The sequence below is a fragment of the Neohortaea acidophila genome, assembly GCF_010093505.1.
Source record: "Neohortaea acidophila strain CBS 113389 unplaced genomic scaffold BDY17scaffold_12, whole genome shotgun sequence".
NCBI lineage: Eukaryota > Fungi > Ascomycota > Dothideomycetes > Mycosphaerellales > Teratosphaeriaceae > Neohortaea > Neohortaea acidophila.
Genome location: NW_022985521.1, coordinates 633868 through 661849, shown reverse-complemented (window position 1 = coordinate 661849; position 27982 = coordinate 633868). Strand labels below are relative to the sequence as shown.

At 55.9% G+C, this 27982-nt stretch overlaps 15 protein-coding genes across 15 annotated transcripts; 6 read left to right on the top strand and 9 right to left on the bottom strand.

Moving 5' to 3' along the window:
* Positions 1-406: 406 nt before the first annotated feature.
* Positions 407-3295, bottom strand: BDY17DRAFT_287190 (armadillo-type protein; the record flags this gene model as incomplete). Its single annotated transcript, XM_033732135.1, has 3 exons — positions 1243-3295; positions 957-1182; positions 407-911 (listed from the first exon to the last, which is right to left on the bottom strand). The coding sequence occupies exons 1-3, from the start codon at positions 3011-3013 to the stop codon at positions 407-409; spliced, it is 2502 nt and encodes an 833-aa protein (XP_033585817.1). The 5' UTR covers positions 3014-3295.
* Positions 3296-3497: 202 nt separating this feature from the next.
* BDY17DRAFT_257495 (uncharacterized protein) lies at positions 3498-4471 on the top strand (the record flags this gene model as incomplete). The annotated part of the gene is made up of 3 exons (XM_033731692.1): positions 3498-4211; positions 4263-4301; positions 4358-4471. The coding sequence occupies 3 exons, from the start codon at positions 3498-3500 to the stop codon at positions 4469-4471; spliced, it is 867 nt and encodes a 288-aa protein (XP_033585816.1).
* Positions 4472-4517: 46 nt separating this feature from the next.
* Positions 4518-6621, bottom strand: BDY17DRAFT_305233 (heterokaryon incompatibility protein-domain-containing protein). Its single transcript, XM_033734832.1, has one exon. The coding sequence runs from the start codon at positions 6365-6367 to the stop codon at positions 4532-4534; it is 1836 nt and encodes a 611-aa protein (XP_033585815.1). The 5' UTR covers positions 6368-6621; the 3' UTR covers positions 4518-4531.
* A 238-nt stretch (positions 6622-6859) lies between these two features.
* On the top strand, positions 6860-7647 carry BDY17DRAFT_313795 (ubiquinol-cytochrome C reductase hinge protein-domain-containing protein; the record flags this gene model as incomplete). The annotated part of the gene is made up of 5 exons (XM_033735757.1): positions 6860-6950; positions 7043-7102; positions 7172-7342; positions 7402-7518; positions 7583-7647. 5 exons carry the CDS (start codon positions 6860-6862, stop codon positions 7645-7647), a joined length of 504 nt encoding a protein of 167 aa, XP_033585814.1.
* Positions 7648-7965: 318 nt separating this feature from the next.
* On the bottom strand, positions 7966-9049 carry BDY17DRAFT_319213 (uncharacterized protein; the record flags this gene model as incomplete). Its single annotated transcript, XM_033736258.1, has 2 exons — positions 7966-8927; positions 8995-9049. 2 exons carry the CDS (start codon positions 9047-9049, stop codon positions 7966-7968), a joined length of 1017 nt encoding a protein of 338 aa, XP_033585813.1.
* Positions 9050-9280: 231 nt separating this feature from the next.
* On the bottom strand, positions 9281-12385 carry BDY17DRAFT_349543 (glycosyl hydrolase family 81-domain-containing protein; the record flags this gene model as incomplete). The annotated part of the gene is made up of 3 exons (XM_033738168.1): positions 9281-10070; positions 10124-10266; positions 10322-12385. 3 exons carry the CDS (start codon positions 12383-12385, stop codon positions 9449-9451), a joined length of 2829 nt encoding a protein of 942 aa, XP_033585812.1. The 3' UTR covers positions 9281-9448.
* A 1268-nt stretch (positions 12386-13653) lies between these two features.
* Positions 13654-15062, top strand: BDY17DRAFT_328017 (glycoside hydrolase; the record flags this gene model as incomplete). Its single annotated transcript, XM_033737778.1, has 5 exons — positions 13654-13759; positions 13800-13936; positions 13994-14143; positions 14196-14716; positions 14768-15062. The coding sequence occupies 5 exons, from the start codon at positions 13654-13656 to the stop codon at positions 15060-15062; spliced, it is 1209 nt and encodes a 402-aa protein (XP_033585811.1).
* A 91-nt stretch (positions 15063-15153) lies between these two features.
* BDY17DRAFT_328016 (uncharacterized protein) lies at positions 15154-16190 on the bottom strand (the record flags this gene model as incomplete). Its single annotated transcript, XM_033737777.1, has 2 exons — positions 15154-15261; positions 15315-16190. The coding sequence occupies 2 exons, from the start codon at positions 16188-16190 to the stop codon at positions 15154-15156; spliced, it is 984 nt and encodes a 327-aa protein (XP_033585810.1).
* A 744-nt stretch (positions 16191-16934) lies between these two features.
* BDY17DRAFT_328015 (uncharacterized protein) lies at positions 16935-17921 on the bottom strand (the record flags this gene model as incomplete). The annotated part of the gene is made up of 1 exon (XM_033737776.1): positions 16935-17921. One exon carries the CDS (start codon positions 17919-17921, stop codon positions 16935-16937), a length of 987 nt encoding a protein of 328 aa, XP_033585809.1.
* A 476-nt stretch (positions 17922-18397) lies between these two features.
* BDY17DRAFT_349539 (uncharacterized protein) lies at positions 18398-19194 on the bottom strand. Its single transcript, XM_033738167.1, has 2 exons — positions 18715-19194; positions 18398-18651 (listed from the first exon to the last, which is right to left on the bottom strand). The coding sequence occupies exons 1-2, from the start codon at positions 19123-19125 to the stop codon at positions 18478-18480; spliced, it is 585 nt and encodes a 194-aa protein (XP_033585808.1). The 5' UTR covers positions 19126-19194; the 3' UTR covers positions 18398-18477.
* A 190-nt stretch (positions 19195-19384) lies between these two features.
* BDY17DRAFT_258108 (uncharacterized protein) lies at positions 19385-21313 on the top strand (the record flags this gene model as incomplete). Its single annotated transcript, XM_033731746.1, has 3 exons — positions 19385-21008; positions 21067-21178; positions 21235-21313. 3 exons carry the CDS (start codon positions 19385-19387, stop codon positions 21311-21313), a joined length of 1815 nt encoding a protein of 604 aa, XP_033585807.1.
* Positions 21303-21870, bottom strand: BDY17DRAFT_52654 (uncharacterized protein). Its single transcript, XM_033738471.1, has one exon. The coding sequence runs from the start codon at positions 21823-21825 to the stop codon at positions 21439-21441; it is 387 nt and encodes a 128-aa protein (XP_033585806.1). The 5' UTR covers positions 21826-21870; the 3' UTR covers positions 21303-21438.
* Positions 21871-22131: 261 nt separating this feature from the next.
* BDY17DRAFT_258095 (uncharacterized protein) lies at positions 22132-24612 on the top strand (the record flags this gene model as incomplete). The annotated part of the gene is made up of 1 exon (XM_033731745.1): positions 22132-24612. One exon carries the CDS (start codon positions 22132-22134, stop codon positions 24610-24612), a length of 2481 nt encoding a protein of 826 aa, XP_033585805.1.
* A 124-nt stretch (positions 24613-24736) lies between these two features.
* On the bottom strand, positions 24737-25483 carry BDY17DRAFT_319206 (t-SNARE; the record flags this gene model as incomplete). Its single annotated transcript, XM_033736257.1, has 2 exons — positions 24737-24824; positions 24891-25483. 2 exons carry the CDS (start codon positions 25481-25483, stop codon positions 24737-24739), a joined length of 681 nt encoding a protein of 226 aa, XP_033585804.1.
* Positions 25484-26346: 863 nt separating this feature from the next.
* Positions 26347-27803, top strand: BDY17DRAFT_305214 (uncharacterized protein). The gene is made up of 2 exons (XM_033734831.1): positions 26347-27475; positions 27532-27803. Exons 1-2 carry the CDS (start codon positions 26401-26403, stop codon positions 27777-27779), a joined length of 1323 nt encoding a protein of 440 aa, XP_033585803.1. The 5' UTR covers positions 26347-26400; the 3' UTR covers positions 27780-27803.
* Positions 27804-27982: the final 179 nt, after the last annotated feature.

Sequence of the window (27982 nt, the reverse complement as noted above, 5' to 3'; positions counted from 1 at the left end):
AGCCTTGCTGGAGGGATGAGGCAAGGTGGAGGAAAGGGGGTGAGCAGCGCCGGCGCCGAGGGGAAGGAGGCAGGGACGGCAAAGACGATGATGAACTACCGTCTGGCTGAGAAGAGGGAAGAGATATGAGAAGAAACAGCCCTGAATGTAACTGACCCGACCAAGAGCTCGTTAGTGAGATCAGGGAAGGGAAGCTTGCGATGGATCTCTTACGTCTGCCATCACCGCGCGTCGACGTCATATCCTTGGCAGTTCTACCGCCAATGCTTCCTCTCATCACAATCAAACGGCAATGCAGCTGTAATTTCGCGGCACGATCGTGATCTTTGCCCGTCTCGTAATTCATGCATCTCCCAAGACACCAGCAATATAATAGACGGTGTCCAGTCATGCAATCCAAACTCCATCAATCAAGCCATCCGTCATCACCACCACCACCGCCCTCTCCCTTCTTTCCCCCAAGATCCAAATTCAACTCCAACTCCAACTTAGGCGCCACATCCTTCTTCTTCCCCTTTTTCACCGGACTCCCCTTAGTAGGACTCCACCCCCTAGCCTGCTCCTCCATCGTCGGCCCCTCACGCACAAACCGCGTCTCCCACCCATCCTCCACCGCAGCCGCAACCCACGCCCTTAACCCATCATGCACGCCCGCGTAGAACTTCTCCTTGCACGTCCGCAGCGTCGTCCCTAGCACCTTTTCGCAGCCTGAAGCCTGCAGATCCGTGCGCAACGTGTTGCGTTCTGTGGCCGTGGTGATGGACGCGATTAGCCCGTTGAGCAGGTCGAGGTGTGCGGTCAAGTAGGTTGTTGCATCCCACTCTACGCCGCCGATGTAGGGTGCTGCGGGCACGGGGGGTCGCGTGCCAGGGAAGTGGCGGCGGGAGTAGGTTGCTGCGAGCACTTTCGCTCTTTCCGCGGCATCACTGTCTACCGGTGCTGTTTCCTCCGTGGACTTGGGGAGAGGGACGACGTTGAGATGGTGCAGGAAGATCCAGAAGACTTCTTTTGTGACGTGTGTCATTTCGCGGCACCAGAGCTTGTATGGTCTCGCCGTGTGCATGTCGAGCACGAAGTCTACTGGTCTGGCCTCCACGGGCTTCGTGGGTTCGCCCATGTATGCGAGGATCTGGCGAGCGCGCTGCTCGAGTCGTTCTGGTGTCGCTGCTGCTAGGAAATTGACTGGACGACAGTTAGTTGGGTGAACACCAGCTCGCTCAACAACGTAGGTAATCGACTTACAGAGAACGGCAATGATGATAGTCCGAGTCGAATACTCCGCCGGACCCTTCTTCTCTTCATCGAAGAGCATACCAATCAGAGCCGGGAACAATGTGTCGGCAACCTTCTCCAACTCGGCCATCGCTCGCTCGGTAGTGCAAAGCCCCTTCAGGCACAACAGCGTCTCGTGTAGAAGCTGATCCTCATGTTCCTCTCGCCACTCCAACTCCATCGTCCGATGCAGCAAACCAACAATCTCCGTCATCCCGCCCAACGACACAAATGTGTCCACCCACGCGACCGTTTCGTTGCGAAGTAGGATGCGAAGTTTGTGTAGCCGTCCGACTTCCACGGTGACGGGGTCCCGATTGGCGCGAAGATACGAAATGAAGTCTGAAGGAACGGCCGGGCCAGCATGCCCTCGTCTGTCCGTCGAGCTGCGAGGCATGGTGGGAGTGGAGGGTGTGCTTTGCCCGTCATGCTTTGCCCTCGACTTGCTGGTGGATCTCACCTTCTTGCTCGGTGAGCCGTCGCCGCCTTTGTCCGATTTGGAGAAGGTGAAGGTGCGGCTGCGGGCTCGTGATCGCTTCGTAGACTTGCCGTCTTCTTCCTCTGTCGCCCGTGACCTGTCTGGTGAGCTTGGGCGTGATTTGACGGGACTACGAGGCCCGGTTGACTGAGCACTGTGGTACTCCGAACGGCTCTTGGTGGACATCTTGGAGGCTTCCTGATCTTGCTTGATGAAATCCGCCTTGACTCGCAGGGTCAACGACCTCATCTTGTCTCTCATTGGCTCGGGAATATTTCGTGCGTCCAGAACGGCCTCGAACGCCTCATCAACGCTCTTGGGATCAAGCGGCGACTCCGCCTTGGGCGTTATTGCTTGCTGAGTCCCCTTGCCCTGCAGAGCAGCGACGGCTGCCAGCACTCTGCCACCACGTTTGGCGATGGTCAGCTTGGCTTCGAACGGTGCGTGCTCGGCACTGCTTTGGCTGCTCTTGCGATCGGTACTCCTCCGCCTGGCTTCGAACATTTGTTCACCCGATAGACGTCTGCCTCCATCTTTGCTCCTCCTTCGTTCATTCCCATCCACAATGCCAGTTGGTCGACTTGCAAGAGTCGGCCGTAGCTGTGGCTGATCCAATCCTCCGTTGAAATTGCGCTGTTTGGACGGAGAGTACTCCTGCGGCGTATACCTTGCAATCTCCCCCCTCAGACTGACCGGCGAAGCATCGTCCCTAATACTTGGTGGGGGAATCGGTTTCGCAGTCGTAGCAAATTGAGCCCAGATAGGAGTTTGCGCTGGCCCACTTGTTGAGGCAGGGGGTGTTGTATTCTCTTTATCCTTCGGCCCTGCTTGAGAAGCCTCCTTGACCGAGCGATCTTTCCTTGCGAACATGCCGGCTAGATTGGTGGAGGATTTGGCCTTCTTTGGATTCAGCTGTCCCTTCTCCATTGACTGAGGGCGGGATAAAGTGGGCAAGTCATGAGTCGTCTTCGCAGTACCAATCCTCTTTGGCTTGCTCTTCGAAGGAGATGAAGGGGGAGATTGCATGTTGCTTTGTCGCTCACCAAGCACCTTGCCCTTGGCTGCATGAGGGTGATCCGGCGGGAGAAGAGGGACGCTGTATCCGGTGCGGACATTTTGTTTCGAAGGTGATACGCCCGAGGCCGCGTTCTCGGGACGAGGCTTGGAGGAGACCAACGCTCTCAAGACGTTGGATTTGGAGGATGCGCTGCGGTGGTGTTGCGGGCGGGCTGGAGGAGCGGTCGAGACGCTCCCGTCTGCCATGTTCGGTCAATCTGCTGTTCACAAAGCTGTGGGCAGTGAGGAGGGGGCAATTGGATGACAGTCGCGGGTCATTGGTGTCGGAGACGTGTGTGCTAGCGTGAACGATGGGTTGGAGCGGTGGTGTTGACGCCATGTTGCCATGGGAACCCGTCTGGGGAAGGAACGAAGGGAAGGAAGGCGGCAGGCACGTGCCTTCCCTCCACGTGCACTCCAACGTCAGCCTCGCCTGTGCATCCCATCTTCACTTCATGTGAGCTGTGTAGGTCGTTGTCAAGAAATAAGTGTTCAGCAAAGAGGGATGCTACGGCACATTTGTCACGCGTAGTGAAGCGTTGATCCCGCGGAGTTAAAATGGATACCGCCGACCAACAACGTCATTACCCCAATGCCAGAATAAAAGTCATCGACGACTGGCATTGATCTCCTCCATCCTCTCCATCTTCCTTTTCCCCAATCCATCTCATCAATCATCAACACCCCAACAATGGCATCTCCCGTCTCCGTCTTCCGCGCCAACGCCACCGCCCTCATCACCGGCGCAGCAAGCGGCGTAGGCCTTGCCGTAGCCAAACTCTGCGGCTCCCACTCCATGAACGTCATCCTCGTCGACTGGGACAAAGCGAAACTCGAGCAAGCAAAAGCAGCGGTGAAAACGAAAGGCTACGTCGAGGCGCACTCGATCGACGTCTCCTCGCTCAGCGACTGGGACACGCTCAAGACGGCCGTCGAAAAGGACGGGCGCAAGCTCGACTTCCTGCATTTGAATGCCGGGATCCAGTTCACGAGCGACTGGACGGATTCCGCGTACTTCAAGAAGGTGTTTGATGTCAACTTCTTCGGCGTGACGAATGGGATTAATACCTTTTTCCCGCACTTCCAGGATAATCAGGGGGAGGCGAAGGCGATTATCGTCACGGGGAGTAAGCAGGGGATTACCAACCCGCCTGGCAACCCGGTGTACAATGCTACCAAGAGCGCCGTCAAGACTATTGCCGAGCATTTGAACTTCGACCTGGCCAAGTCTTCGCCTTCGACGAGCGTGCATTTGCTTGTGCCCGGCTGGACTTTCACCGGACTCACGGCTCAGAGGGGCGTGACGGAGAAGCCGGCTGGTGCGTGGGCGCCTGAGCAGGTTGCCGATTACTTGTACAAGAAGATGAGCGATGGCAAGTTTTACGTCATCTGTCCGGACAACGATGTATGTTTTACTGCCAGACCCTCACAACTGAATCACGCTGACTGGTTACAGGTTGATTGGGAAACTGATCGCAAGCGAATGACCTGGACAGTAAGTCCTCTAATCCCCATGCATGCCCACAGCCACCACTGACACATGCAATTCAGATGGGCGACGTCGTCTTTGAGCGCCAGCCGCAAAGCCGGTGGAGAGACGAGTACAAGGATGAAGCGACCAAGACAATGGACAAGATGAAGCTGGGCAAGAACCAAATCGATTGACTGGCTGGCAGTACCCGTAGCAAGTCTGAGCATGCAGCAAAGTTGTAGTCTCACACTTGCTCAGTGGATCTCAAACCAAACGTCCTCTTTCCCATCAGCTCGGTGCCTTTTCACAGCTTCACCATACATGATACCATCCACGTAGCACACGCCGACCAAATTGTAGTATTCATTGACACGGCGCAGCATAACCGGCAGCGCCGAGCCATACACAACAGCAACAATACCATCCGGCCGCATGCTCCGCGGTCCAAGACCAACCAATCCCGTATCGGTAGTAAAGAATCGCCGATTGCGCGCCGCGCAGTGGAACGCCTCTTGGATCCGTGTAACTCTCAATGCAACACTGTCTTCGGCTCCATTCTCTCGGCCTCGGTCTCGATTGTAGCGTTGCAAGTCTGCGGGGATGGTGTGGTTGGCTTTTACGAAGTTGAACCATTTCCGGACGTCACGCGCTTCGTCGTCGGTTGGGGCGTCGAGGTAGCAGTTGATTCCGGCGAGGAGGGTTCTACCGAGTCGCACATCGGCGTCCTCATCAGCTGCATCATTAGTATTATCGTAGAGATCTTGAATTTCTTCAATCAGATGGATGGTTTTCTCGGAGAAGTCCCAGAACGCATCGTCAAACACATCGGAGATGGTAGCGACCTCGCCAACCACGAATCCATTCACCTTGAGAACATCTGGATCATCCCAGTGTTTCCAGTGACTGGTATCTTGAACTTGGCAGCCCTCCGCAGATCCATCCGCAGAACATATAAGCGAGAACTCGTCAGCATCAGTAGTCCTGTCCACGCTTCCATGCCACGCAGGCGCCCACGAAGGCAACTCGACATCTTGAAGCTCCGCGTGCACACCTCCAAGGGATCGAAAGCAATCTAATCTCCCCGATTGCTGAATCATAGCTCGCGTGGCATCGCGCAAGACATGATCAAGGGACTTGTCTTGCTGCGGATCCAGCAGCTTCGTGATAGCTGGGTCAGAAATGCGGAAGAGGCCTAGGAGCCCGAAGACGTGGTCGCGGGGATCTTCCGTTTGAAAGCCACGGAGAGTGGCGACTGTTTGGTGGAGGTCGAAGGCGTGCTCGGCAGTGCTCGAAAGTGATCCGGAAGATCGATCCATCACCAAGAGTATGCGGAGGAGGAGCGAAGGGTCGAAGTCGTCGAAGATGTTGTCTGAGAGAAAGTCAAGCTTGTGATATGCCCAGCTTGCGCTCCTGAGGACGTCTTCGAAAGGGATCTCGTGAGGCCCGCAGAGACAAGTGTTCCGCCTTGACAAGGCGACTTCCTGGACAACCCATAAGCGCTCAAACCACGGACGACGGTAGATGTCGAGAAGCGCCGGGAGATCCAAAGCATCGTCGTTCCACGTTTTTGGAGAGATGGCATGCTTGAACGAGCCATGGTCGTCGTAGAGCTCGGAGTGGAAGGCTTCGAAGCCATCCGTCTCTTCCCTGGCATTGTCTACAATCGCCTTCATCGTCTCCATAGCTCGAGCAGTAGTCTCAGTCTCCGGACCCAACCAGACAATATTCTGCCGCCCACACGAGTAAATTCGTGCCATGAGCTTGATCTGCTGCGCCCGCTCGACCTGATCTTCCTGATTAATGCAGATCGAATCGATCCAGAGAGTGCGATCGCAGTTTGGTCGCCGCATGCGGAGAACGGCAAGTTTCGCATTCACCGGGACCATGGTCGCCACGCCGTCGAGGAAGATCTCGGCTCTGCTGCTCGCATCGCCCCAGCAGTAGGAGATGGTCTCGTAGCTGGGGGCTTCTTGCTCTGCTTCCAGGAAACGGTGCTGCAGTTCGCATTGTAGCGGGTCGCTTCCTGAGCCGGCTTTGACTATGAGAAGTCGGATTTCTTGACGACGTTCGTCGAGTGGGTGGTACACCATTTTGTTTTATGATTGACTTGCATTTGAACGGCTTCCCTCCACAGCACTCTGAGGGTTAAAGTCAGGCCCAGTCGGGTATGGCGAGTACTCAAGAAGCCGAGGACTGGCATGCGGACGGCGAAGTCATATTTGGGCACACATTGAGTAGACAAGTCATCAATTTTCCACTATAGCTTGCGCTCAGGCTGGGAGCAGACACACGTATGTCCGTACCAAGCGCAAGCATGGATGGACTCGAGCTGAGTGAAGGTGGTCGCAACACGCTTACCTAATCCTATTTCCCGACAACGCCCGAAAGGGTTAGTGTTGCCGTCATTGGCCCGAGAGGCTTGTTAGCAGCTCCGCGAGCGCCGAGCAGCTCCAGGCTTTTCGAGAGCTTCGCCTCCTAAGCAGAACCGACCCAGCAAAAACCCAGCACACCTCTCTCTTCCGCCCCCCTCAACCCACCACCCTGCCCCATTGGCTTTGCGCATCAGTCCATTGACCTTCAAGATGGGGTTCGTGGACTACCTGTCCGACCTCTATGCCTCCCTGACCATCCAATCCGCCGAGGCCGAGGAGCAGCAGAAGGAAGAGTCTTCTGGTGAGTGGTGCGGATGCGTTTGGCCGCGGGCGAGGACGCGCGCTGGGATCTGTTGAAGGAGTGCTGTTTGCTGACAATGGGTGTGATGATAGATTCCAAGGAAGAAGGCGGAGAGGAGGGCGAGGAAGGCAAGGGGAAGGAGTCTGAAGAGGGTAAGAAATATTGCATACCCGGCCGAGCATGAATCGCCAATGGAACCCCCTGCTGACCAGTCGCTGCAGGCGGTGACGAAGAAGAGTCCGGAGGTGACGACAGCGGCGAGGGCGAAGACAAGGAGGAGGGCGGAGAAGATGGTGGTGAGGAGGGCGGAGATGACCAGGGAGGAGACGATGATGAGGAAGAGGAGGAAGAGGAGGAGGAGCCCGAAGACCCGCTGCCCAAGCTCGAAGAGGGTGAGTTCCCACTATCCGCCGCACGGGATGAACACAACCGCTGACACGGCTCCCGCTAGAATGCCTGAAGACCGCCGCATGTGCTCCGCTGAAACGACACTACGACGAGTGCGCCGAGCGCGTGCAGCAGCAGGAGGAAGAGAAGGGCAAGGCCGAAGAGGACTGTGTCGAAGAGTGTAGGTGTCCTCCTATCAATCTGGTTTACGGCAAGGAGCCGCGTGCTAACTACCATCTCCCCAGTCTTCCACATGATGCACTGCGCGACCCAGTGCGCTGCACCCAAGCTATTCCGCCAGTTGCGATAGATCAGGAGACCCTCGGGCAAAAGAAGATGGACGGAGAGGTGAGAAGGCTCGGACGTGGCATGGAAGCCGGCCAACTATGCATTGTTGTCGCCTGTATAGCAATCTCCAATACACTGTACTATGTCGGATAATACATGCATTTCCGCGCTTTTGCCCTACCTGTGTATGACTTCAAGGCATGTATAATCGTCATGTCCACATCACAGATGGGAAATGCTGGCAGGAAGATCTGATATCGTCTTGTTGCTGAACTACGACGGCACTATATACTGCGCCGCCCCTCCTATTTTCCTATCGCCAATCCACCAGCTTCTCAGCCTAGAATAACGCGAGGGCATTAGGCGGCGAGCCAATGCCACCCGGCACATTCAAAGGCACACTAGTCAGCAAAAAGCTGTACCTGCCCAGCCTCTTGCACGTATCCGAGAGCTCCTTCAGATCCCACAACTCGCCAATGGGCATCCCATACAACGCCAAAAAGTACTGGTGCAGCACAAGCTCAGCAACCCCAGCCTCCTTCCCATTGACAATAGGCGGAATGGCCTCGAAAGCAATCGCATCGCCCGCCACGGCGGCAAAGTGCTTGTTCCAAAACCACTTGGCCGACTCCTCGGTGCCCTCGACGCCGCACGTCTTGTGCGTGCCGAGGAGCTCCTGCTGCTTCTCCGGCGCCTGGCCCGTCAGGCCTTCCGTGAAGCCGGAGCGGATGATGAGCACGTCGCCCGGGCGGAAGTCGACGCCCTGCTTCTTCGCCACCTTCTCCAGCACGTCGATGGAGATGCGGTGCGAGTCGAACGGGCTGTACGAAATCCCGTTCTCGTCGGCGTACAGCTTGTAGTCGAGGAAGACGCCGCGCGCCACCAGGCCGCCGCGGCGATGCCAGTGGTCCAAAGTGGGCAGTTTGGCCTCCTTGTCCTCCTGCCCGTACTTCTGCGTCAGCGCCTCGACGTTCGTCTGCACGCCGTTGTACCCCTTGGCGGACGCCTGGTGGTGGAAATGGCACAGCGAGTCCCACTGGGAGCTGCACTGCGTGTTGAACTCGACCTCGTCATCGTACCCGTGGCAAGCCAGCGGCGTGTCCTGGAAATTGATGACCTTGTGGACGAGGCCTTTGCGTCCGAAGCCGGGCGTTTCAATGGCGCCGATGGGCCAGTTGAGCGAGACGGAGACGCCGTCGCGCAGCTCCTTGTACGCGGCTTGCACCACTTCGGGCGTGAGCAGGTTCAGCGTGCCGTAGACGTCTTTCTTGCCGCCTTTGTCCCAGACGCCCCAGGCGCAGCCTAGAGGTGGTTATGGGTGTGAGCAGTGTTCATGTCGTTATGGGGGATGGAGTGGCAATGTAAGTACCTTGCGGCATGCCCTCGACCTTGGGCAAGTCATCGAAATCGGGGAGCTTAGACATGCTGGCGAGACCTTGATGGATGATCTGAGGACTGGTTTTGATTGAGATGGAGGCGAGCGTAGTAATCGGATGACAGAGACTTTGATGGTAAGGATTGATACAAGGGAGACACAGGGGAAAGTACTCGAGTCAATCGTCTTCTTACTCTGACATCAACTGCGACAAATCGTGTGGGAGTCTAGCTGCTCCGCCTGATTACCAGCTTCTCCATCCATCCACCCCTCACCATGCGGGGTAAGGGAGGAGCATGGCGGAGTCTGCCAAAGTGGATGTCGTCTTTTCCTCGGCCACCCAATCCACCTCCTCATGCCTCGGATACCTTGCCCTACGATCTGCCGGCACACTTGCTCTAATTGCATTCTTCGTTTGTGCAGTAGCACTACAGCGACAGACGACATCCTACCCCAACCCGCCCAAAGCAGCAGACCAAGCAAGATACCAAGTCCAACTCGCCCCACCATCCAGCAGCCCCAACCCAAACTCCCCCGTAGCATTGCTGAAAAATTCCCAACTCGCCCCCGCATCAACAATCGCCAAATTCGCCATCAGAATCCCCCTCCACCCGCTCTGCAGCGTCGGCGCCACCGCCCCCAACTCATACGCCGTCCACTCCTGCTGCACAAACGTAGGGGAGCGGATGAGGGTGCTCATCGGCATGAGCGGCAGCATGTGGATGCCCTCGATGTACGCCACTTCGTTCCCGAAGTACGTCGTGTGGTCGATTTTGTTCTCGAACAGGATGCCGCTTACCTTGTTGCCGGTGAATTGCGCGGGCTCGACGGCGTTGGTGTCGAGGTAGAGGAAGTAGTCGGACAGGCTGCGGGCTTGGATGGCGAGCATGAGGTTGCCGCGTGCTTCCATGTTGGTGTCGCCTGCCACGAAGCCCCACATCTTGACGCCGTAGCTGGCCATTGTGTCTTCGCTGGACGATTCTTCGTTCTTGCCGTCGGCGGATTCGAAGAGCCCTTCTGCCCAGGAGTGCCCGTTGTACCAGTCGAACATCCGGCTGAAGGGGAAGTATCTGTGGCGGTAGAGTCAGCATGCTGCGTTCGGAGACGACGAAGAGAGACATGCGAGTCATCTGTGATTGAATTGGCATAATCACGAGCCAGCATATCCACCCAAGCCTTGTTTGTGCCTTCCTGTAGCCACGATGGGTTTATGTAGCCGACAACAGCGGCAGCGTACAGGAAGTACCCATAGTGGAAATGGTGGTCCTGATGTTCAGTGTCAGCAGCCACTCATCTTCTGAGAAAGCCCTACACTACTAACATTGTAATACGTGTTACCAAAATCATCCCCCGAATTCCCATTGAGATAAGTACTAATACTGACCGCCCCGCCCCGACAGGTATCATACACCAACGGGTACGTTTGATTATTATTCACATGCAACTCAAAAGCCGTCTGAAGCTCAACAAGCCCCGTGAGAGCTAGAGTATCGTTGTCCGCCAGTTCATGGAGAACGTAGACAATGGCTGCAAACTTCGCCAGTGCTTTGCCGTCGTAGTACATGCTGCCCGTGTTGGTTTGCTGGGCTATGTCCTCTGCTAATTCGACTGCGCCTGCCTGGTTGATGGCTGTAATGGCTGCTGCCGGGAGGGTGTCAACTGAGCCGAGAGAAGGTGACCAAGGAGCGAAAGACATTGTGATCGGTAGGTCGGGCTCGAGGAGTGTCCAGCGGTCTCCGCAAACGGCTGTACTGTAACCCTTGGTAGCCGTCACGAGCTGGACGTCCGTGACTCCTGCAGACGTATCGGATGCAAAGGACGAGATGTGATGGGGCAGAGCAAAGATGAGTAGAGGCTGACTCGTGGTTCCCGCTTTCGTCCAGCTCAGAGAGAAGGTGCCCGTAGTGTCCTCGACAGAGCCGCTGATGTTGACGGCTGTTGCGTATGCCCCGGCAGACCCATCGTATACGGCTTCTGCGTCTGAGGTATTGGCCGGAAGCTTGGCGACTTGGATGAATCCGGAGAAGCCTGATGCGCCTTGGATAGCAACTGGACTGATGAGGGTAAAGGAGTTCTCTTGATATCCACTGCTGGACGGCGTAACGTAGATCAGCCACGTGAAGCCGTTCGCAAGGAGCGCGGTGTATTTGAATGTGGTGCCGTTGAGCACGCTACCCGTATAGGTGACGCTCTGGATACCGAGCCCAGATTGCAGGAGAGGTGTAGCATCATTGTAGACGCCTGTGACGAATGCCATTCCTTGGACCAAGGGGAAGGTGATGGTGGGCGAAGGGTCCCCATCAGCAATCAAATTGACGTTGACAGAGAAAGCCTCGAGCGTGTCCGTAGTCAATGTGGTGCCGTTACCGAGCTCCGTTGCAGACAGCACCAAACTCTGAATGCCGACTGGATTGACGAAATACGCCCACTCTCCAGCATCCACGCTCGTAGCAGGTGCGGTTGCCAGCTGGTCTCTTTCGGTATGAGATACCGCCATACCCCAGCTATTGGTTTCGCCTGCGCCCTTCGACCAAGCGATGGAGTAGGGATGTGTCCATGTACCGGCACTCTGGTCTCCCAAGTAGAAGTTGCCATAGAACTTGTTCGTTTCGAGTTTCTGCTGCTGTGGCACGATCCCAAGTCGAGGGACTGGATGATCGGAGCGGGAGGATATCTGCGGTGGCGGGGCATTTGTTGCAATTGGCTGGAAGATATCGTTGACTTGTAAGCCGGTGATATTTGCGGATGCGGTTGGGCCGATGCTGCCGAGCGTAGATGTGTCGACGAGGGACAGCGTTCCTGTACTACTGACTGGCTTGGTAGCGAAAGGCTGTGAAGATGGATTGCCCGATCGTTCGAGGGTGGTTTGTATGGATCCTGTTGTATCGGCTGGAGGAGCAGCCGTCACATTTTGCACCGCAGATGTGGTCAGAGAGGATAGGGACTCCTGTGGCACGCTCGTTGCGAAGGTCTGCGTTGTGGCCTGCGATGCCGGTACCGCGGGAGAAGCAGAACTTGGTGCTACCGGCGTGTTGCTTGCAGCAGCATTTGTCAGAGGCCAGCCTGGCTGACTGCCAGTGACGAATACAGTAACCAAGAAGGTACTGGTTGAAGTAGACTGTATGGTTGTGGTTGGCAATGTCGCCGCGTTCACCGAGTTGAGCGTATTTGGGTTGATCCAGCTCGGAAAAGCTTCCACTTGTCCGTCTGGAAGTTCCCATACCGGCATCACCGACGCCACGTATGGATTTGTGGTAGAAGAGGTAGGAATTGAAATGGCATAGTTGACGCCATCAACACTTTTGAATGTGGGTGGGCCTCGGAATCGTCGATGGATCGAGTCTTGTGGAAGGCTAGGGTTCTTGGGGAGGGCGATCAAGGGCATTGCTAACGCCGCCTGGAACGGTAGACATTTTATCAGTGTGAGTATTGGCATTGCGTGTAACCGGACTCGGAAGTCCATTGTAATGAGAATGGGGTAGGGAGAGAGCCGTGCGGTTCAAGGAAAGGAGGAGACTTAGCGGAATAAGTGTGTGCTACGCGTGGTTTCGCGAGCGCGTCTCGTCCAATTTCACCCTTTCGGCAAGGTCTTATCAGAGGGGTTAGGCTTGCGGCAGAGTCGGGTAAGGTATTCAACAGAGCAGCTTGATAGAAGACGTGATGCGTGCCGTTCAAACGGGGTTCAGGTAAGATCAAGCACGACTGGAAGAAGATGATAGTGATGGGTAGCTTGAGAGATAATGTGACAAACTTTGCAAAGTACAAAGCAGGTGTTGTAGCAGAGAGAAAAGTCGAGGCAACCCGGAAGGCTGAGTAGAAGAATGCCAGGGTGTCGGCGAGGAGAGCCATGAAAGCGCTGGACGATGAATGTTCGATCTATTCCAGACCTGGCAACCATTGTATGGTTTGAAACTTCATCTTTCACTGAGACAACGGATGTTCGGGGCGGAATGTAATGACCCGACCCGTGCAGTGGAATGCAGCTTGCCGTTAAGATGGCTCGTCCGGAGGGATGCGAGAATGATTCATCGTTTGTATCTCGACAATACTGCGAACCCTCTGGCACATCACCGCGCTGCACCACATGATCGAAGATGTCGTACGCCATGAAGGACGAAAGCGAAGGTGGAATGATATGAAGATGGGAGGAGGCGGATGATGTGAAGTCGAAGAAGACGCGCACAGACCAGCGGAGTGGGCGGCGCTTGCCTGACCGCTTCAGCCTTCTCCCTCCTCCCCTTTCATTTGTGTTTCATCCAATTACCATCCACACCAATGATCCTGCAAGATATCCTGCATCAATACCCGGTCATCTGTGCTCTCCGCGACCAACCGCGTATCTCGTAGTACCAAACGAAGCACTCGGCGGTGTAAAAGGGGCGATCAAACAGCATGCCCTGGCAGATGTAGTTCGGCGGCTCCTGATAGATCCCTACGCGGTGAATGCATCTAGAACATGCATCAATGTAGGTAGTCAGCAGTGAGAGACAATAGGACCATTGCTGTTGATGGCTTTCCCCATTGTTCCACACGATAGCGAGGTACTACACACTTGACCTTCCATCTTTGGCTTCTGCTCTTTCCCTTCTCTTCACCAACGCTTCTCCTCCTTACTCTCATTCGAACAAGCCACACGGCAGCGAAGACACAATCATGGCCATCCTCAAGCTCCTCTTCGCGCTCATACTGGCTGTCGTCAGGCCAGCCACCGCCTTCCCGTTAAATGTCACCTCAGTCGGCAAGTTGCAGTCTCAGCCTTGTGTCTCAGCCACCTCGCACTTGCTAACAACCCCGCCTAGCTTCCATTCAAGCTGCCGCGAGTACCCTAGCATACGGTCTCATGTCGTGGTACTCAAACAACCAGTCCAACACCCCAGCCACGGCCATCGGCACCTTTCCCCAACCTCTGTACTGGTGGGAAGCAGGGGCAATCTGGGTTGAGATCTCTCCCCCGTCACTCATATTCAGGACTCGCTTGCTGATATTGTGACAGGGCGGGATGATCGATTACTGGGCATACACAGGAGACGACAGCTACAATCCCACCATCACCCAGGCCTTGCTGGCTCAAGTTGGTCCCAATAACAACTTCATGCCGCCGGCCTACTTCAGCTCGTTAGGGAACGATGATCAAGCATTCTGGGTGAGTTTAAGAGACACATAAAGGGATAACACTAACACTCAAACCTTCACAGGCCATCGCAAGTCTCAACGCCTACGAATACAATTTCCCCGTCCCCCCGGCAAACGCTTCGACCCTCTGGCTCGACCTAGCAGAAGCAGTCTTCAACACCATGGTCCCACGCTGGTTCACGCACGAATGCGCCGGCGGGCTCCAATGGCAAATCTTCAAATCGAATCCCGGGTGGGGCTACAAAAGCAGCATCAGCAACGGCGGCTTCTTCCAAATCTCCGCGCGCCTGGCCCACGCTACAGGCAACCAGACGTACCTCGACTGGTGCGAGAAGATCTACGACTGGATGGCGGGCGTGGGGTTCATTGATGCTGACTACAATGTGTGGGATGGCGCGGAGGCGAAGGCGAATTGCACGCCTGTGGATCGCTCGTTGTGGGGGTATAATCCTGCCGTCGTGCTGTATGGGGCTGCGGTGCTGTTCAATGCCACCGGGTCGGAGGTGTGGGCGGAGAGGACTTCGGGGCTGCTGGAGGCGTGCGCGAACTCCTTTTTCTCGCCGTATCCGAATGCGACGGACGTGTGAGGTTGATCTTGCTTCATACGATGGAGCATAGCTGACACGTACGATAGCATGTACCAGCCATCGTGTGAGCCCTTCAACAACTGCAACAACGACCAGCTCTCCTTCAAAGCCTACCTCGCCCGCTGGATGGCGCAGTCAGCCGCCGTCATGCCGGCCATCGAAAGCACCGTTGTCGCCTTACTGTCTGCCTCCGCAGAAGCGGCAGCAGAGTCGTGCTCGGGCGGGGCCAACGGCACCTTGTGCGGTGAGAAGTGGTACGTGGGTGGCTACGATGGGCATTATGGCGTGGGGCAGCAGCTCAGCGCTCTGGAGACGGTGCAGGCGTTGTTGTTGTTTCAGTAGAGCACGAAAGAGAGCAGAGCAGGGATTGTCAAGTAGATCATAGCTTCGTCGAAAGTAGAGAGTGTGTGCCCTCAAACGAGCTACAACCATCTCACAACTTGGGAATGAACATTGGCGTATTCTTCTTCCACTCCTGGTAGTCCTTGCGGTCGCCATATCGCTTGTCGTACTTCTTTTCGCTGAGCGGCACACCAGAAACCTGGAGACACAGTCAGTAACGAATTCCATGATCGGACAGTAGTAGAAACATACCTTCAACAACAAAAACGTCACAAATGCCGGACTCACACCCGCCATAGCCAACGCGCCCACCTTGGCTCCCAACCCTCCACTCAACCCCATGCCCGCCTGCCCCACCGAACTCATCATGACGCCCGCAGCAGCAGTAGCAATGCCCGTCCAAAGCGTGCTCTCCCCAAAGTAATTGGGATGCCGACTCTTGCTCCACAACCCGCGCGTCAAAAAGTCCTCCTCGTGCTTCTTCTCCTTCTTCTCTTTGATCCACTGGTTCTTCTGCCTGTCTGCTGTAGCCTCGAATGAAATCCCGCCTACGTAGAGCAGTAGGCCGAGGATGTCGGTGATTGTGAAGAAGGGGAGGGCCGCGAGGGTGGTGGAGGGGATGCTGTTGACTGCTAGGACGGGGAGGAGGCAGAGCGATACCCAAGTTGCCTGCGCGACGAAAGCGCCGAAGAATTTCGCGGGGGAAGAGCGGATGTTGTCGAAGCGGGAATCTTTCCCATCGTCGGCGGTGATGCGCGAGAACAGGAAAGTGCCGAGTCTTGCAGCCCAGAGCGTCACAGCAGCGGAGAGAACAACCTGGCGCCAGTTCCACGCATTCAGCGTCCCCTTGCTCGTCAAGCTGGCTAGCAGACTCGGCCACGCGGGGGCTGTAGAGGAGAAGTTGGCTGCTGCGCGGGCGCGGAGGGTGGGCAGGTAGAGGGACAGGGCGGTGCAGGAGATGTAGGTGAGGGAGCCGGAGAGGTCGTAGAAGCGCTCTGTTTGGAAGAGGATGGAGGGGAGGGCGGCGGCGGCTTGGATGCCGAAGGCGAGGCTGATGGAGGGGACGAGGGTGCGGAGGAAGGGGTTGCGGTAGTTGGTTGCGTTGAGGAGGGCGTGGAGGAGGGACATGGTGAGGGATTGAGGGTGGTGGTATGGTTGGTGGAATGTACGTTTTGGGAGGTCACATTGTGTAAGGCGGGGAGGAAGAGGGAGGCTTTATGTCTTTCCCCATTGATGGGAGCTTGCACGCGTTTGCGCGTCTGGGGAGAGCTGAAGTTGAAAGTCGTCAACGTCATTCATGCGTCGCCCAACCGGAGGCGGAAGCAGCGTCGTTCCGCGTCGCAGGGATCAATCCTCCACCACTCCTGGACTCTTCCAAGTCTAGCCCGAGATGAGAATACGAGATGACGCTTTTCGGCATGTGTTGCCATTGTGTTGTGATATCGACTTGCTGGCTCGTCATGTCTCATCACATCAGGTAATACAAGCCGTCTCATCTCTCAATCTCAGTAAGCAAGGCTGGCAGGAACTGAAACAGTCCATCAGCCTCATTCCCTTGCAGCAACTTCTGTCTCTCGCGCTTCACTAGATACAGTGCAGGTTGCCCGCATCGACCAGACCGTCTGAGCTTCGAGCATTGCCTGTCGCATTGCCGCCCATTTGTCGTCGCCGCCCACAGTACAGCGTCAGCAGTGTAGGCACAAATCTCTCGTGCTCCACGAACTCATCCCTGCGTTCTTGTGCGATGATTTGTACATCGTTCCTTCTCTGCTGTCTTCACTCCCGGCATCTCATGACTGACCGTATGCCACTTCAGATGGTCGTCGGTCGTCAAACCTCCGTAGTCAAGTAGAAAACACTGCAACCCCCTCGTCACCCCGGCGCATCCAACGACAATCGGATCCGTCGATGCATCTCCGTACAAGTCCAATCCAGCACCTCCCGATACCCCGCCCCCCGATGCCGCCTTTGAATATTCTCAAAAATGTCCACCGGCACATGCACGACCCCATTCATCGCAATCTCCACCAAACACTTGCGCTTCCGGTTCGCGTCAATAGCCATCAACACCATCGGCTCAATCCACCCCGCCGCCCGCTCGTCGGGAGTCTGCTGAATGATGGCCTCAACGAGGTAATTCCTCTTCAGCTTGAGATACAAGTGCTGCAAGCCGTACGTCTCGTTGGCGAAGAAGGCAAACAGGTCGCTCCAGTCTGTGCGCGATCGGGCGTTGATGTTGGGGTGGTGGGGGAATTGCATCGCCCAGCGGAAGCGCCGAATGCAGCGCAGGCGTTGCGGGGGAATCATGATGCGCAGGAAGCGCAGGGCCGCTTGGTTCTGCCAGAATTCGAAGGTGTTGGCGCTGTACAGCGTTTCGATTGCTTCGGAGTAGATTTGGCGGCAGGTTACTAGGAGGGGGAGCAGGCCGGTCGCTTGCGTGTAGTCTTCGCGGGGCGAGGCAGATGGTCGCCGTTTGGTGGGGGCTAGACATGCCTGGTGGTCATCATCGTGCACGATCCCCTCGGCGCGCTGGCAGATGTAGCAGGTCATGCGACCGGTGGTGTCGTTGCCGATGTGGAAGGCCATGCCGCCGAGGACCATGTCGTAGATCAGCAGGCGGATGTCGAGGGGGAGGGTGGTGAGCAGGGCGCATTGCGTCTGCGGGTTTGTGCGCTGCTCTGGCTCTGGCGTAGACCATGATGGCAATCTCTGCCAAAAGGAACTGGGCGCCGTTTCGTGAAGTGGCGCCGTCAATGTTCGTTGTCGTCGGGGTGGGCTGGAGTGCAGCAGTGTGCCGAAGGGAAGTCCTTGCCCGCCCCAGCCCTTGAGCGCGCCGGTGACGATGTTGAGGTCAACCATTGTATTTCCGCGGCAGCAATCAGATCATGAGAGGCCGCCGTGGCCCCCCGCGGTACCAGGTTTGATGGATAGATGGTCTGTTCCAGGTGGAAAGGTTGCAGGCGCAATGCGGCGTTCGAACGACATCACATCATCCTCGGGCTGGCTGACACCATGCGCACATATATATCCCTGCCCCAGATGACCCCGGCTGAACGAGGAGGTGAGTTGGTCGTCTGATAGAGGCTTATACGTATCGCTGGGGTGCATGCGCAGGAATATAGATATACGCAACGTCCAATCGGGAGTGCTTGTCGCGCGTCGATGTCGGAGGTTGGACGACTTGACGGAGGATTTGGCGGGGTTGGACTTTGGACTCGCTCGGACTTAACCTGGCATTGCACGCCGATGAATACGCAATGCTCTTACTCGCCTGCCAATCAGAATGGTCTGTCTTACTCGATATACGATGAAGTAGGTGTCCGAAAATAGGCAAGATGGAGGTGAAGGAGCTGTTTGTACTACGGACCGGGCTTTGCTGTGAAAGGCAGAAACGAACGACCAACACTGCAACAGCTCACAACTTGGCCTTCATCTTGTCCCACTTATCGCTCGAAATATGGCGCTCCCGCAGCGGCTCACCAGCAATATCAAACGGCACGCAAGGCAGCGCAACCGCCACGAACCTCGCCGGCTTCGTCTTGGACGCATTGTGCCAGCGGTGATTCGTCCCTCTCTGCACAATGTGATCCTACAGCATAGCATAGTCAGCTCGAATCGAGTACTTCCAAGCATAAACAAGGTCGCGGCTCACTCCAGGATGTAGCGTCACCGTCTCGCCGCTGTCCAGCTCATGCACAATCTCCCCCTGCACACAAATGGAAAAATCAATCGACACCGTCCGGTGCATCGTACCCTTCGCCCCCGGCTCCAGATCCACAACTACAAGATTGACGCCAGAGGGCTCCTTGTTCACAATTTCGCGGCCCTGGTAGCTCGTAGATCCCGATTCTGCCCGGTACGCTTTGATGTCTTGATCGTTCGCCAGGTTTGCGGGCACGGAGGCTACGGCGAATGAACGCGCCAGTCCGCCGAATCCGGGTACACCGTTGAAGAGCTGGTCGGGGGATTCGGCGTAGACGCTGCGCCCGTTCTTGTCGTGCGTGCAGATGTAGCGTTTGCAGGGCTTTAGCAGGCCTGCTGCAGCGCCTATGAGTTGCACCATTTTGGTATCCTACGCAGGGGATGCGAGATTGTCAGAAATGTTGTAGGTTCGAGCGGCGGGTAGTCCGGCTAAGGAGTTGGACGTGGAGAGGAGACGCCGGAGGCGAGTGGAGCTTGCAGCAGCCTAGGCTGTAGCTGCTTCATCATCCACCAACTTGAACGTAACATCACCCCGACAGATCTGAGAGACTGGGCTGTATTAGAGTCTACCAATCTGTGGATGCTACTGGAACAGACTCCTCTGCAACCAACCGTCAAGCATGGCTCCTCAACCCAAGTCGCCGGGATCAGCAACTCTGCTGAACCCACACAAAATCCGCCAATCGCCCTTCTACTCCCACATCGCCCAAACAATCGGCCCAGTAAACATAGTGATGTTCGCAGGCCAAATCGGAGCGCGGCCAGACGGCAGCGTAGCTTCAGATCCCGTCGAGCAAATCGAAGAAGCATTCAACAATCTTCGCCGCTGCTTGGAAGCCGCCGGTGCGCGCGTGCAGGACATCGTCAAACTGACGTACTACATTGTCGATTTCGACCACACCAACCCGCGACATCGAAAGCCCTTGCTCGAGTTCCTGGGAGAGCATAGGCCGCCTACGACTCTGGTTCCCGTGACTGCACTGGCGTTGCCGGAGTTTGTCTTTGAGGTTGATGCTACTGTCGCTATTCCTCAGAGTCCACCGGCGAGATACGATGTCGTGGTAGTGGGCGGTGGTCTCAGCGGTCTCCAAGCTGCACGAGACCTCCACAGAGCCGGGCTGAGCGTCAAAGTACTCGAAGCTCGCGATAGAGTGGGCGGCAAGACTTACTCCCGCCCGGCACAAGGCAGTGTCTGCGATGTCGGTGCCGCGTGGATCAACGACACGAATCAGTCCAAGATGTTTGCTCTGGCTCAACGGTATGGATTGGATCTTGTTGTGCAGAATACTAAAGGCAGTATTGTTGTCGATGACGGCATTGGCGAATTCAAAACGCATCCTTACGGCCAGTTGAATGCAAATGAGAACGACAAGGAGCGGATTGCAGATATTGTACGCATTCGGGATTTGTTCGAAGAGACGTGTCAAAAGATCGACATTCAAAATCCTGTCGCATCTGGACTTCGAATCCGCGCAGACCTCGACAAACTTACATTCGAGCAGTGGCTCAGATCGCATGGCCCCTTCCATGAAGACGTCATCAATGCGCTGGCAGTCGGTACAAGAGCCATGCTCGGCGTGGAGCCATCGGAGCTGTCTGCTCTCTACTTCCTCGACTACTGCAAATCCGGCGGCGGCTACATGCTCATGCGATCAGACACCAAAAACGGCGGACAGTACTTGCGAATCGCCCAAGGAACGCAATCCTTCAGCCGAGGACTAGCAGCAGAGTTACCCGACGATGCCGTTGCCCTGATGTCTCCCGTCCGCCGCATCGAGAACATCCCTGGCGGAGTGCGAGTCTCGTCCGCCAGAGGAGTCTACGAAGCTTCGCGAGTCATCGTCTCCGTCCCCACACCCTTATACAACGAAATCACCTTCGTTCCCGCTTTGCCGCAGAAGAAACTGGACCTCGCGGCCTCGACTCGACTAGGAGATTACTGCAAGTCCATAGTCTTCTACAAAACACCCTGGTGGAGAGAACACGGGCTCTGCGGGCTGGCGCAGTCGTCGCACGGCCCGTTCGCCGTGACGAGAGATAGCAGCGTCGACGCCGACGGGCATTACAGTCTGACGTGTTTCGTGGTGGGCCAGCCGGCGCGGGATTGGATGGTTCTTCCGCGGGAGAAACGCGACGAGGCGGTGCTGGAGCAGATTCGGAAGCTGTACGGGCCGTTTGCACCGGTGCCGGAGCCGGTGGAGATTGTGGAGCAGATTTGGCAGGATGAGCAGTGGAGTCAGGGATGTAGGTCTAAGTTTCTGTTCCGCAATCATGAGTATGCTTGGCTGACTTTGTGTTTAAGGTCCTTGCCCCGTCATGGGTCCTGGAGGCTTAACGCGGTTTGAGCATGTCCTCCGAGCACCCGTTGGCAGGATCCATTTTGTCGGCACGGAAACGGCTTATGAGTGGAAAGGGTGAGTGCCTAGTAGCCTGGCTCTTACCAAGACGAGTGCTAATGATGTGAGTAAAGGTATATGGAGGGCGCCGTGCGTTCGGGCGAAAGAGGAGCACAAGAGGTGTTGCTGAGTCTCAATCGAGCGAAGATCTAGAAGCAAGCGCCGAGATGCGGATAGTAGGGCGCGGTAGAGGCGCGAGAGCCATCCGGATGTCACTCCCCCGCTGCTGCGCCTTTCGGGCTGAACAGAATGAGTTCGAGCCAAGTAGTCGACGAGATTCATCGGTGTGTGGCGTATCGTTGCAGCGTATCGGGAATCGCGACATTCCTCATTCCACGAGGGTCCATCACAGTGCAAATATTCAAGGATGAGAGTGCCCATCCTCGAATAACGTAGTCCGCCAGCCATTGGTGCAAGACTAATGCAGGTGTGTCATGATTCCGTTGCCACAGTACAAATCGAACAGTAGCCGGGAGCACGTATGCATAACGAGCGAACAACAGGTTGTATTGTGACCCATGTGCTTTGTCGATCTGATAGACCAGCAGACAGGTATCAGCGATGATCCAAGCGGACACTAGCCATGCGGGGAGGAACCGCTGCAGCGTCCAGTAGGAGCAGCGAGAACGCCAGACCAGAGCGCGTAGAGCCTCTCGGCCGCCCATCGGATGTCTCTGTCCGACACTCCAGCAAGCTTTGTTGATCTGTCCATAGCGGAGGTGGACAGCGTATGCTGTGAGGTCGCCGCCCGGACATTTTTAAGGTTGCGACTAGCTCCACCCAGGCGGAGGCGGACCGCACCGCGCATCGTTTTGCGGGGCGTGGCTTCGTTCAAATAATTTTTGGGAACGGAATTTCAACTCCAGTACACGATCAGGAAGAGATCTCGTTCGCTCAAGGTTCTCTCACCCCCACTTGCAAACCTGGCCGAAACCCTTCCATTCCGGTTCAAGGCCGGCGACAACGGTCGCATGGCGTCCACGAACGCGGTGTCGCAACATCACCACCGCTCCACGACCAAAACGATTAACAAATCGTTCAAATCTCGCCATTCCTCCAAGTCGGCATTGAAAGATCAGGCAAAGGGCAAGGTGGAATCGTTTGAAAGAGGGCAGAGAAAGACACCGCATCAACAAGTCATGTCGAAGCTTGACAGGAAGAATCATGCAAAGCAGATCAGGATCAATAAGTCGGGAGAGCGGGAGAAGGAGAGCAGTGTCTTTGCGGGTCGAGATGGCGCTCCCAGAATCATTGCGGTCGTTTCGCTCTGTGAGGACGTCAACAGCGTGGATGTGGTGCAAAGCCTGAATGAGAGCGTCGATGTGGCGGCGGACGTTACAACTGGCACAATTGAGATTCCAAGGTTCAAGCAAAAGGTGCAATACCTGACGCCACGACGAGATCTCTTGGAGTCCATGGACGCATGTCGAGTTGCGGACTTTGTGCTGTTCTTACTTAGCGCGACAGAGGAGGTGGACGAACTGGGCGAGCAGGTGTTGAAGTGCATCGAATCACAAGGAGTCTCCACCGTCCTGACTGGTGTGCACAACCTGGCCACCATCGAACCGGCGAAGAGAAGACCCGATGTCGTGAAGAGTCTCAAAAGCTTCATCAACCACTTCTTCGCCTCGCAAGAAAAGGTTCACGACCTTGGTAATCGACAAGAATGCAGCAATGTTATGCGAAGTCTATGCGCTACCATGCCCAAAGGCATAAGGTGGAGAGACGATCGGAGTTGGATGGTGGCTGAGAAAGTGAGATGGGAGGGTGAAAATGCTGTGGTGACTGGTATCGTTCGTGGACGAGGGCTAAACGCCGATCGACTGGTGCAGGTGGGCGATTGGGGCGACTTTCAGATCGAAAAGGTTACCGCCGCGCCTTTAGTCGTGCAGAGAAAAGCACAAAGGACTGAAGGCATGGTCGTTGACGCGCCTCAGCTTGGTGATGTCCTTCAACAGCCCTCTGAGAATAGAGACGACCTGGTGGCGCTTGCTCCGGAGGAAATGGCAATGGATGGAGATATGGCGGCATCGATCGCACCGTCAGAACGCAAAGCCGTGCTTCTGGACGACCACCACTACTTTGATGAGGATGACCGGGATGACCTGACAGTACCAAAGAAACTGCCACGCGGTACTAGCAACTACCAAGCCGCGTGGTATCTAGGTGACATGTCCGACTCTGGCTCTGACCTCGAAGATGTCGACTCCGAAGACGATGGCCACCTCAGCGTGAATGGTTTCACTGGTATCAACCCTGCAGACGGCGAGTTTGACGATGCCATGGCCGATGCCACAGAAGCTGGAGCATCGGAGTATCCCCAAAGCGAGGTGTTTGATGATCGCGCCCCGGAGGACGAGGTAGCGGAACTAGAGGCATACCGAACGCGAAGACGAGACGAAGCGCACGACGATCTCGAATTCCCAGACGAAATCGAGCTTCACCCCCATGTCTCTGCTCGCGAGCGCCTTGCAAGGTACCGAGGGCTGAAAAGTCTGAGAAGCAGCAAGTGGGATTTCGAAGAGGACTTGCCACATCAACCGGAAGATTGGTCTAGACTGCTGGAAATTGCCGACTACAAGTCCGCCAAGAACCGCGTTCTGAAGGAGGCACTGGTGGGTGGAGTGAAGCCAGGGACCAGAGTGGAAATCTACCTTCGAGTTCCGGAAGACCAAGTTGCGAGATTGCAGGCCTTGCCGGAGCCAACAGCTGTCTTTTCTCTCCTGCGACACGAGCACAAGCAAAGCGCAGTCAACACGTCCATCTCACTTTCTTCAGATTTCGAGCGACCGCTGAAGTCAAAGGAGGATCTTATTCTGCAATGCGGACCGAGAAGGCTGATCATCAACCCGCTGTTCAGCCAAGCTGGAAATACACCCAACGACGTCCACAAATTCGACCGATACCTTCACCCCGGACGCACAGCAGTCGCGAGCTTCATCGGCCCGGTGATCTGGGGCAGCGTGCCATGCCTCTACTTCAAGCGTCAAGCACAACCCAGGCCGGCCGATGCAATCGAAGACCTAGCCCAAAGCATCCACGCCAATGGCTCCCCGTCGTCCAAACTGGACTTGATCGCAACAGGCACATCCCTCCCGCCCTCAACATCGCGCGTCATCGCCAAACGCATCATCCTCGCCGGCCACCCGTACAAAATCCACCGCAAACTCGTCACGATCCGCTACATGTTCTTCAACGCCGAGGACGTCATGTACTTCCGGGCTCTGCAACTCTGGACCAAGCGCGGAAGGTCGGGCTTCATCAAGGAGCCGCTGGGCACACATGGGTACTTCAAGGCTACGTTTGACGGGAAGATCAATCCGCAGGATTCGGTGGGCGTGAGTTTGTATAAGCGGGTGTGGCCGCGGAAGGCGGCGATGTGGCAGCCTGGAGCGGAAGTGAGTGAGGAGGTTCCGGAGCTGGTAGAGGATGGAGGTGTTATGATTGAGTAGATGATGCATGAAGGAGCCTTGACGGAAGGTGTCGCATCATATTATTAGAAGTTTGAAGATCCCGAACGAAACGCTCAATCTCATGGACAGCCCGGCAACTTCAATCCCATCTAGCCGCTTTGCTTCACCTGAATTTGCTGACAACCACAGCAATGATCAAGATAACCAACACAGTGATGATAGCCACTGTTACAATCTTGTTGGTAGCCATCCTAAAAACACAAAAGGTCAGCACCATGCACTCGCCAGCTCGCAATCACCAAAGACTCGGTAAATACCTTCTCGCCATGCCCTTCAACGTCTTATTACTCCGATCCGTGTAACCCTCGCTCTCCAACAGCGTGCCACGCGTATGCTCAATCGTCTCCCGCTGCCTGCTGAGATCCGCCAAAGTATTGCGCCCAATATCCTCCGTCTCCAGCGCAATCCGCTGACTCTCCCTCAAACGCCCACTCGACCTCTCCAACCTCTCCGTCCCACCCAGCAACTGCTGCCTCTGCTCCAACTGCTGATCCTGCCCGGACGGATCATCCGTATATCGCTTCCCGAAAAGCGCCTGCCGATCGCCATCCAGACTCTTGAGTTTCCTTTTCGCGGCATCGACATCGCTCTCGTAGTTCCGGAAGCGCTGGTTGACTTTCTGCTTCGACGTTTGCGGGATGTTTTGCTTCTCTAGGCGCATGGAGTCGAGGAGTTCTTTGGCTTCGTCGAGCGCGCGCTCGGCTTGCGAGATGGCGGCTTTGCGCGGCTCGCCGCTTAGCTCGGGGATCTGGTCGAGTTTTTGTGAGAGGTCTGCTTGCACTAGTTTTAGCTCGGCTTCGTAGTTGCTGAAGAGCTCGGAGCCGGCTTCGGTGTCGAGTGGGTTCGACATGGCTGGAGCGGGAGGAGCTTGTGGGTGACGGGGGCGGGTTGGGATGGTCGGGATGCGCTTCGTGTGTAGCAAGGCCGTCTCTGATAGCGCAGAGGAGGATCCGGGTGGTGGTTGTGGGGTTTCGTGGGTGGGCGATGTTGGTGATGTTGGTAGAAGAGTCCAGGTTGACACGACGCATCGGGCATGGCTGACGTCTCCAGCGTGGCCGGGCCCGTCACGTGGCGGGTCGGAGCCTAAACTCTATTTGGGCTACATTCTAACCACGAGTCAAATCCGCGACCTCTCCTCTTTCTTGTAACAGCATGTTCTCCGAACTAGATATCAGGCAAGTCTTTTGGCTGACTTCGTACTGGCATAATTCTTCGACTCCACTCCAGAAGACTCAATCCTCGGAAGAGAGATGGCCTACCAAGACAGATGTTCTGCTCTTCTTCACAGTGAATCCATCGCACAACCTATGAATACGAGAGGAGGCACAGTTCAGCGCATTCTCAGGAGCTGACAGTAGCCCGCTGCGTTCATCTCCTGCCATCTAACATTGACTATAGATGATGTGATCCTCTTCATCCCTGCGAGTTATCCCTCCAGCTTGGCATCGTCCTTAGCGACCGACCCCGCATGTCTTCGAACTACCCGATCCTTGGCGGGCGTGTGAACATACCATGCGTGATTGATTGTCCTGACCGCTATTGGCTTCCGTTATTGGATGCATAGTTACTCACCATGGTCGTTACCTCGCTTCCACAGGAGTGTCGTTTCCCCCTGGCTTCAGCCTGGTTCATTCAAGTCTACATGGAAACGGGGCGAATGTCGCGATGTATATATAATGACGCGCGCATCCCCGTGAAAAGTAACGGTAAGTCAGCGGTAGCTCTTCTTCTCTGTCCGTCTTCGACTTATTTTCAACTGCGTGCAAGATGCATATTTATTCTCAGCTCTTCGCCGTCCTAGCCTTTGGCGAGGCTTTTGCTCTCGCAGCGACCACCAAGGCCAAAACGTGTACGACAAGTCTAACGCCCAAGTATGCCGCACCATCTCTGGCTTCCGGATATGTTGCACGCCTGGTGGCCACGGGCCTAACTACACCCCGAAGCATCAAGTTCGATACGAACGGAGCATTGCTCGTTGTTGAGTCCGGCGTAGGCGTGACCGCCCTTACTCTGGACGAGTCCAATCCCAGCTGTGTCATTGAAAAGTCGCGGAAAGTCGTCGTTGCCAACAATGCGCTCAACCATGGCCTGGAACTCTCTCCCGCAGGCACGACGTTGTATGCATCTGATACCGGGTCTGCCTACGCTTGGAGCTACTCGGCCTCGAAGCAGTCTGCCACCTCGCGAAAGACAATCATTAACAACATGACGAACTCAGACCACACGACTCGCTCGCTTCTTCTGCCCAAATCCGCGCCCGGCGTACTCGTCGTATCGCGCGGAAGCAATTCCAATCTCGACCCAACGTCGGAGAACATCTCCTCCGGAACCGCGCAGGTGAAGGCTTTTAACATCACGAACATCAAGCAGCCTTTGGGCTTTACCAGCAGCGGCAAGCTCCTTGGCTGGGGTCTGCGTAACGACGTCGGACTCGCCGAAGAACCGAAGGGCGGTGGCATCTACACTGTCGAGAACAGCGCCGACCAAATCACCAGAAACGGCGTGGACATTCACAACACGAATCCGTCCGAGGAGATGAACTTCCTAGGCTATCTGAACGGGAAAAGCTCACCCAATCAAGGGCGCAACTTTGGATATCCGGAGTGCTTCACGGCATGGTCTCCCTCTACCATTCCCGCTTTCAAGGGCAAAGTGGGCCAGCAGTTCGCCATTGGGACGATCGGGCCGGGGAACAACGATAAGTTGTGCTCGAACAAGTACAAGCAGCAAGCAGCCCTAGGCTTCCATCCTCACATGGCGCCTTTGTCAATTCTCTTCAACCCGAGCGGCGATACAGGCTGGGTGACGTTTCACGGAAGCTGGGATAGTACGGTCCCCGTCGGTATGTACAGCCCTCCTCTCGAATCACAATGACCCGCGAACTAACTCCTTCCCCAGGCTACAAGCTCAGCCAAGTGGACTTCGCAAAAGGCGCGCCCGTCCAGCCTTCCAACAGCACCACGGCGGCCATCGACATCATGTCGAATGCGAATACGGCCAACTGCTACAACACCACCTGTTTCCGCCCCGTGGGCCTCGCTTGGGACAAGAACGGGAATCTGTTCATGAGTTGCGATACGACCGGGGAGGTTTATGTGATTTTGCGGACGGATGGGAAGCCGACGAACTCGCCGCGGAGTTCTTGAGATGTTAAGTAGTAGGGTTGAATATATATGACATCTTCAGTATCGTAGCTACATTATGTGACCGTAACGTTACACAAGGCATTGGGTCCAGATTACCTCCCAATAACATCAAGCAAAGTGCACCCGGCGTCGATCAGGCTGTCGACGTTCGTGGGCCCGTCGACGACGCTCCTCGTCTCTGCGCCTCTCCTCCTCCGCCTCCC